Source organism: Eutrigla gurnardus, assembly GCF_963514095.1.
Source record: "Eutrigla gurnardus genome assembly, chromosome: 1".
Taxonomy (NCBI): Eukaryota; Metazoa; Chordata; class Actinopteri; order Perciformes; family Triglidae; genus Eutrigla; species Eutrigla gurnardus.
In genome coordinates this window covers 9,374,801-9,384,309 of record NC_139915.1, presented here as the reverse complement: position 1 = coordinate 9,384,309, position 9,509 = coordinate 9,374,801, and the positions used below count along the sequence as shown (strand labels likewise).

General features: G+C 39.3%; 1 protein-coding gene across 1 annotated transcript in view; it reads left to right on the top strand.

Annotated features, from left to right (window-relative positions):
• mettl15 (methyltransferase 15, mitochondrial 12S rRNA N4-cytidine) overlaps window positions 1–2,964 on the top strand; it is a 43,472-nt gene extending 40,508 nt beyond the window's left edge. The window contains exon 6 of the mRNA XM_084014971.1: window positions 962–2,964. Coding sequence (XP_083871097.1) covers window positions 962–1,392 — 431 coding nt within the window. The 3' untranslated portion in view covers window positions 1,393–2,964. The remainder of the gene's footprint in view (window positions 1–961) is intronic.
• Window positions 2,965–9,509: the final 6,545 nt, after the last annotated feature.

Genomic DNA, 9,509 nt, shown 5'->3' with positions numbered 1-9,509 from the left:
TGCTGATCTGATAGAATAGCGACAACAGCTATGCTGTGTTAAGGTTAGAGAAAGATCAAGGTTATGGGCAGGAGTTAGGAAAAGTAACTGTACATGAACATTGTTCAGTAAATGTTAGTATGAAACTGGTTATGAACATGGAAGTCAAAAATGTTGTATGAATCCGTCCACATGTGCTGTAAATCCAATATCAATCCAAATCCAAAAGGAATCTGGCAGCGAGGTATATGGTTTTTATGGTGGAGGCTTTTCTGTTTTAGGGTGCAGTCAGTGTTGATCTTCTTTGAGATTTTCTTTGTTAAAGTTGAAACCAGACTGAACTGGTCTGGAGTGAGACTGTCCCTTTTGGTATGTTGCTGCCAGGTTAGAAAAACACAGCGATGCAATATAGATCCTCCAGAATTGGTCAGATGCTCCCACTCCTAAAGGACTGGGGCTGCATTCTAACGGTCTTTTGTCATCAATGCTTATCCATTTATTTGTTTGTTTGTAAAATATCAGGAAATAGTGATAAATGGCTCATCACAATTTTACTCGAGCCCAAGGTGATGTCATCCAAATATTTTGTCAAACAGTCAGAATTACAAAGTAAAGCAGCAAATCCACACATTGAAGAAGCTGTAATTAAATGTTTGGCTTTATTATTCTTGAAAAACGACCGGCATCTCACTCAATCTGCTCCTCTTGGTCTCCTGTAGTCTTGCTTAGGTCTGGAATTTCTTCAAATTTTGCCCAAATTCCTCATGGAAGGTTGAATTGATTGGAGTTTGATGGTGAAAGGTCACTGTGACCTCACAAACCCTTTTTTGACCATAACTCAAGAATTTATATTATAATTTTGACAATTTCACACAAATGTCTAATAGGATTAAAATGCTGACATTTTGGACAGGCAAGGATGTGTTTCCACTGAGCATCCAGTATTTACAAGACCCCACTCTGACCATCTCTTTGTCTCTAGGATCCTTTCCTGCAGCTGTTGTCTATGCACGCAAAGACCGACTACAACGACCTGCGCATGTGGCCACTAAGACCTTCCAGGCTCTGCGTATCTTTGTAAACGATGAGCTGAATGAACTGCACGCGGGGCTGCGTGCCGCCCGGTCGGCACTGACACCCGGAGGACGCCTCTGCGTGATCACCTTTCATTCGCTGGAAGACCGACTGGTCAAACGTTTCCTCCAGGGACATGACTTGTCTAATCTAGACCACTATCACTTCAGCCTGAGGAAGCAGAGCACCAGGAAAGACAAACTAGTGGATGAAAAAGGGGATGGTGGAAGTGTTGATTGGCTTCCTCTGAAAAGAAAAGTGATCACCCCAGAAAAGAACGATGTAAAAGATAATCCTCGAGGACGCTCTGCTAAACTGAGGGCAGTGCTCAGATGTTAATTTTGTGGCAATTATTATGAGGCAATATTTATGAAAAATCTGAATTTCTCTCTTTTCTTCAAGACTTTTGAATTTTTTTTTTACAATTAATACGCAAAGAAAGCAATACCTCTTTACTTTACTTTTTCTGCAGTGGTTGGTGTTTTTCTTTTTGCATCTTGACTTGGAACTCTTTCAGCAGCTTGTTTCAAAGAACACAATTGGACTGGTGGGAAGCCAGTGAGGGTTGTCGTCCTTGATCCCGTGGTTGCTGCACTGTGATGGGTGAGCTCTGGCAGCACCGTGTGTTGACAAAGAAGACTAGACCTTCTGAATCAGGAGAAGAAATGTGAACTCAGAGGTCCACTCAAAAGCTTTCAGAGCTTTCGATTACATCTCACTGTCTTCAGTCAGTGAATCAAGCTGGTTCTGGTGTCGTCCAAGAAATTTGGTCATTCAATATTGTTCCTTATTTGACTTAGTTCACACGATGACCCAATTCAGCTCCATTCACTGAATGAAGACCGTATGAGTAAGTGGACCTTTGATCTGAGCTTATTTCATTATATATACTGCTCCCCGAGGAGGAGGATGATGATAACTATTATTATTAGAATTTAGAGGATCCCAATCCTGCTGGGTAGCAGTATTTCTTTCGCTCACCTTGCATTTTCACCGAAAAACCTGTAGAGAGCCACGCATTGTGTGCAGCTTGAAGTAAAATCTTGTTTTACACAAGTTAAAAAGTATGCAACCTTTATGTTGCTTGCCTTTTGGATCATACAATGTACAAGACATGACAGACAAGTTTCTTGAATAAGGTTTTAAAAAGGGTTAAAAGTTTTTTTTTTTTTTACATTACAAACATCTCAGGTTTGATCACATCACATCATTGACGTCTGTATTTCCCCTGAACCTTCCTTAATGACTCGTTGAAGTGAAACCTCTACTGTACCGTATGAATCAGTAATGCCACGAAATACTGAATGATGCAAGTGTCAGCAGTGATGCTGAATGAGCTGGTGGTTGTTCTTGAGCATTCTCTCACCTTCAACTGTAAGCAGATGAGGTGTTTTGATCTTTACTATTTGACTTTGACTAATTGTAATTGCTCCATCAAGATTATTAACACCTTTTTTTTCTTCTTCTGTCTCAGTTTAGTGCACTCTAAATATACACTCCTTGTTACCTTGGAAACTACAGTAAATGGCGCAAGTAACATTTAACTCGGTCTAAAATTATATGCTGTTTTAATCTAATCTAAAATTATGCCATATCCGTATTTTGAATGCTCCACCCATTTCACATCAGCGGATGTGGAATATATTTGCACACTTTGCTTCTATTTTATTCCCCTATTATATTTACCATATATGGTATGAAAATAATAGTCACACTTCACTGACGTGTAAAAGTCATTTTGAAAATATGGGAGAGCGGAAGTTCGGAAATGTTTGTCCTCAATATTTTGAGTAGTCTTTTGTACTGTCACCGTTTGATGTATGTTGATGTATGGGTGCGTGTTTTAAAGGAGACATATAATGCTCAGCTCCAGGGTCATACTTGTATTGTGGGTTTCTAATAAAACATGTTGACATGCTTTATTGATCAAAAAACTCTTCATTTTTCTCATACTGTCTCTCTCAATACACCCGTATTCAACCTCTGTCTGAACACGATCCGTTTTAGTGCATTTAAATTGGAATTGCGTTGCCAGGCAACAGCTTGGGTCCATGTTTACTTCCCGTCAGTTGATGTCTAGCGGTGACAACGAATAGTCAACGATTCAACGATCTAATCTAAAGAGCCTTATTTGACTGCAGTATCTCACGGTAGAATCGTTACTGCGACGAGGCTCATTCATAAATAATAACACGGCTATTTCAAAAACACAGAATAGGCCTTCATTAATCAGAGCACTCCCATTAGAACACAGCACTAGAGCACTAGATATACTGTGTATATGAGTGATACTCTAAAATCTGGGGATCGCATTACAGCCATTAATGTAATTTTTAACCATAAATGGGCAAGAAGGAAAAGACATGATTGTAAACTCTTTGATGCTGTAAACGTACACTGCAACTGTAAATACATATCCATAATGTCTATGTTTAAAACTGAAATGATCTATATAATGTAAAGGTGTGACATCATGACTGTGTGTGTTTCAGCATGGATTCAGCATTTCAATGGAGCATTTATTAATGACCACATGGTCTCGTGTTTTGTTTTCATGTACTCTTTTTAATCTCATTTTTTTGTAATAATCCACTGTTGAGAGTGGCGTGTATATTGAATGGTTTCATTTGAGGCAAGTGTAAGGTCAGGGTGGACGCCGGCATGCAAATGTAACAAAGTCTGTACTATATACACTCTATAAAATCTCATTTGTCTAAATCTCTAAAACAATAATCTAATGTTTGTTGCTCAATGCAGGAGAAGATGATGAGACAGGAACATCAGCTCTTATAAATTATTATCCACAACTGCAAATTCTCAATCACCATGGAAACAGTGACCAGTAAATATACTGTAGGATGACGCTATGTGGACTTGAGGATCAATCCATAAATTGACTGCCAGGTATGCAACTAATAATCTCCGTTGTTGAATCACTTCTCTGAAACTGCCGACTGACACACCGAGCATCATCAAACCTTCATATTCACAAATATGACGCACATGTAGGCTACTTAACTTGAGTATGTTTGTTTCATGCGTTTACTGTTTACTTCACAACATTTCAGAGGAGAATATTGTATTTTTTAATCCACAATTGACGGTTTTAGTCATTTGTTAAGAGAAAATTAAGATTATACATTCAAGACATATGATTGTCTTATAGTTTACCAGGTCAGATTTAACTACACAACAAAACACGATGCAGTTAATAGCCGGAAAATAGTTAAATGCTACTTGCATCACCATTAATGATATAATAACATGTGCAATACACACACGGGCCATACTCTGCATTTAGTACCTTTACATTTACAAAGCTCTCTGACAGTTATGACACACGGTGGAACACAGGATATTGGACATTAACAATACAATTCAAACACGGCCGTTTCCAATTTGTAAAGTGTTCGGGGTATTTGAGCATTGAATTCATCATTTTTTCCCCCCACTGAACTATAAAATCCAAGCATTCACTCTCTCATGTGAAGGAGTTGGAATACAAGCCAGATTTGAAAAGGATGGTGGGAAACAAGAAATGACCAGTACAAGGTAAGAAAACATACTAAGGGTGTTGACGTTGAACTCTTTTTAATACCAGAACTGTGTGCATTATAAAACTTTTGTTTGATCTGTCTCTGAAGTTTCAGCTTTTCAGTTCATTTTGTTTTTACGATGTATGTGAAAGTAAATCGTTTGTTTGTTTCACGTCGATTCCATGAAGGCAGATGTTTAAAGACATCAACCTGGTGAAGGCCATTTCAGTTTGGTTGATCTGCATCGTCTCCATGGTTCTTGTAACTGTAATGCAGCAGAGAAAATTTAATCCATCTTTTTGAGCATGTAAATGTATTCAATCATCAGAAGTAATTAAACAGGTCTTAACATCTTGCCCTCATTAATTATCTTCATGTCAGAGGTCTGAGATCCAGAATATTGTTATATTTTTTTCAGCTGTATGCCAACAGTGGCTATTAGAAAGCAAGGTCTCAACTTGCACCTATTCTGTTGAAAGGAAATTATTAATTGATTAATCATTGTTTAAGATATCACATTGGAGTTGTGGGCATTTCCCCCAATTTGTATTTATTTTTTTATATCTCACTGACTGTAATTATTGGTTAATATAAAAACATGTATCTAATTGAGTGAGGGCTGCACGGTGGTGTAGTGGGTAGCACTGTCGCCTCACAGCGAGAGGGTCCCGGATTCGATTCCCAGGTCGGGTTCAGGCTCCTTCTGTGTGGAGTTTGCATATTCTCCCCGTGTAAGCGTGGGTTCTCTCCGGGTTCTCCCGCTTCCTCCCACAGTGTGAATGTGTCTATATGTTGGCCCTGTGATAGATGGCGACCTGTCCAGGTGTACCCTGCCTTCGCCCAATGTCAACCTGCAACCATGAATACAGGATAACCTGTGGATGGATAGATGATTGATTGATGATTTATCTAATAAAAACATTTCTCAGTTCTAATTCCATTAAGGCAAATTATTGAAATGAGCTGTAAGAGGTTGGATACCCATTACACTTGAATGTGTGAAATAGTTAAAATATAGTGTTCATATGATCACTGTGTGGTCCACTACAAATGGAGGGATATGGGGCTTCAGTTGTAAATGTATACAATCTTTAATTGAAAAGGGAAAAAAGGAGTACATACTGTCTTTAACTACTGGCTATGATTATTTATGGACCAGCTCATGTGTTTTATACTGGGGGATTATATTTAATGGGATTTTGAACAGCTGCAGCACGTAAAACTAACAACATTAAAATAAAAACCTCACAATACAAAAACGAAAAATATAAGACAACTGAAAAAAGAAGAAAATTAGCTGAAGCATGAAGCCTTTAGTCCTATTTTTTTACCCCTAAAATTGAATGACTATGCACTCCCCCTGGATATTCATGACTAGCTTTTTGTTATGTCTCCATTTCTGGCAGAGAGAAGTGAGCCAGGCGCTGTGACCATTAGCTGTCTGTGTGAGGAGAGAGACATGCGTCAGCCTGTGGCTCCCCCTCTGACAGACTAAAGAATGTTATGAGTTTCACAGCATCGGAGGACAGACTGAGGCGGCCACAGAAAGCTCTTTCTAGCCAGATCTTTACTCCCCTCCCTACGTTCCCTCCCCGCCCATCTAGGCTGCTCCACCTGCTATAAAAAGACTTCTCACTGAAAAACACTGAGGTCAAAGCTATTTGAATAATTTTTGTGATTGACGCAGGGCCCGCAGGTCTCATGCGAAGAAGATCCGACTGTGAGAGAAGACAGCCATGTTGGATAATAGCGCGTTAGTGCACAGCCAGGGGGCTGCTGCTGCGTTTTGCTGACTTTCAATTTGAAACTTAGTTCAAGGGATTAAAATGTGACATTGAAAACATTAATTGCAAGCCGAACCCTCTTCAGAGTTTAGCCGGATTTGTCACTCTTAAATGGAGCTTTTCCGTGTATCCCAGAGCTGGAGCTGATTGCAGCGTCTTCGTTATGCCTGACCCATCATGAGAGCACCTCTTGCTGTGTCAGGTGTGTACAGGGTCACCTGGTGTCAGCTCACTTACTCAAGTGCTGAAGGAGCTGAAGGAGACACGTCGACATACCTTCTATGACAGCCAATTTGTGCAACAAAAACAAACTCCTCGCACCCCTTTCTTTCTGTTATCAATAATTCTCCATGAGGTAATACGGCATATTAGGGCCACTGTAGGCTAAAATTATTCTGATAAAAAAAGTCGCAAATTTGCGAATTTAAAGTTGCTTTTTTCTCCGAATATTGCCCACCTCTCTCGGGTCCGTTTTTTTTTTTTTTTTTCCTACAGTGGCCCAATACGCCGTCGTAGAGAGAGTGTGTGCAGGAATATTTTTCCTGAATGCTTTGTCTTTTTTGTGCGGCCGCTCCGAGCGTTTCTAGCTGAAAATCTCTGAACTTTTCAGAGAAGGGCTGGTGATGTCACTGTAGGAAAGCTCAATTAGGCCTGTCTGGCTGTCCTGAGCTTTATGTCAGACAGACACATTTATAACAAAGACCATTATGACTTTTCTAACTTATATATATATACTAATTTCATTTAGACCTTATATATATATATATATATATATATATATATATATATATATATAAGGTCTAAATGAAATTTGTGCAGTATCACATGTTTAGCTTTCCTCAAGCTTCCCTCAGCAATGGAATAAGAAGCAACAGAATTGCCTTGGGAGACCCCTCAAGACCCTCATGCTGCATGGCACTGGGGTCTCCAAGCAAGCAGTAGTGATACAATGCAAATGTGTATGCAAATATAGCACACATCTTAACAAAATTTCCATACAATTTGGGAAAAAACAATGCTATAATGCATGTTTCCATCCATTACTGTTTCCTGAATGTAAGAGATTAAAAGAGTGCCAGTCAAACCTCAAGTGATAAATCCATGTGAAAAAGTAGATGGAAATATGGCATTTATGTTTCCTTTATGTATTATTTTGAGGAAGGTTCAATAGAAGTCGCAGAGTTAAGGTTCATCATGATTTATTCACTAAGTCTGTCTCCAATGCACTTTGTCACATTTTGTTTTTATTGATATTATTTTCAATATTTCAACTTTTTAAAGTTAACTTCTGGATAAGTTATGCATTATGTATTGTTTTAGTGATTTAGTGATTTATTTCCTCATTTTTATAATGCCAATGTATTTATAGTTTTTATCTCACAAGGATCTTATCTTATAGTTTTAATAGCTGTTGCCTACCGTCACATGACCCTCTGTCCCTTGAGAGTTACCTACGTCACTTACCTTGACCTTTTATGCGCCATGTTTGTTGATAAAACGGCCAGCTCTGCCTGGAGCATTTGCATATTGTGATCCAATCACAATGCAGGGGGAATGGAGATAACATGACTGCTTATTAATGCCAGGTTTAAATGCAAACATCAGATTTTGTGACTAGATAAGATATCAAGATGCAGCTCACATGTTGTGATGTCTACAGCCCTGAATGCAGGATAAATTATTAAACAATACATATTTTATACAGAACACGAAAATAGAAGATTGTGGTGTTAATCAAGTGCTTTTATTGAAACATATACCAAGAGATCTGCAGGGGAAAATATCATAACATCCCTCATATTGGAATAAACTTCATCAATGAATAGAAAAAATTTACAAAAAAGTTAAGTTAATAAATAAGCTGTGTCACCAAAATGTGTTTCCTTTCATGGCAGTTCTGAGAATGGAAAGGCATTTTTCCTATATGGTGGTAAAATAACAAAATAAGAGAAATAACACGGGATGAAAGCAAAAAAAATCCAACTGTCTTCAAATTAGGTTGTAGGAGGTGAGATGGCAAAACCTTGAAACCAGGAGCTCTCTGTAATCAACACCAATGAGGCGATATATTGGATGGCGGCAGAGGAATAAAATCACCACCCTCCAAGTAGGTGTACAGTATGACTATGACCCCCCCCCCTACTTACTGCCATTATCTCACCATAGGGAAAATTGCCTGTCTGGGTACAAGCCTGCAATATTCCCAGCAGTCGTCCATTTGGCTCTTACAGAAGCACCACTCTCTCAAATGACAGTGAAACTGAGGTCACACGCCGCACAGTCACCCTGGGGTTAAAATGATAGAGTTTGTGCGAGTGTAAATTACTCCATAACGTGGGACACCGTCACTCCCGGTCTTTAATGGATACCTTCTGAGTCTTGCTGTATAGTTATCTTATCAGCGTGAGCCCTGTTGGCCTGTGGAGTTTGCCGTGACAATGTAAACACTGGACTGAGATGGTGATCTATTCTAGTCTTTTTGGTCCTTTTCCTGTCAGAGAAACTCAGTGTCATTATGCTTTTTTAGCTCCACTCCCTATTTCCAGTCCATTCTCATACCCAACATGTTAACTACTGACTCTCGGTTCAGGACCCCTAGGCGTCATCATGGGGAGCCCAGCTTGTCAAACTGTGACACTCCACTACCGTCACATAAAACATGTGGTTAACGTTGTAACTGATGTTATGTTGACCCGTCCATCCACCATGCTCTGGACTTTAAAAAAAACAACAAAAAAAACACTTGAACATAAACATATATGGCGTCCATATAGTAAATCCTTTTGGGACACTTGCTGACATGTGCAGCTGTTGTTCTTGGGAGGACAGAATTTTGGGAGAACATGCAAACTCCACACAGAAGGACCCGAACCCGGGACCGTCTAACTGTGAGGTGTCAGTGCTAGCCACTACACCACCGTGCAGCCCGGGGAAAACATTGTTTTTGACAAATTTCAAAATCATCTTACTCCTAGCCTGCCATTCAGGGTTTGATATCTGCCCATCACATGTGATGTGTGATTCAAAAAGGTTTCTTCCTTGGTATACTATCTGTTTTAAATTTACTTGTTTTGCTGATGCCACCCATCTGTGCACTTTGCCTTGGTCCTAAACATTGAGCCTTGTTCAGTCCTGC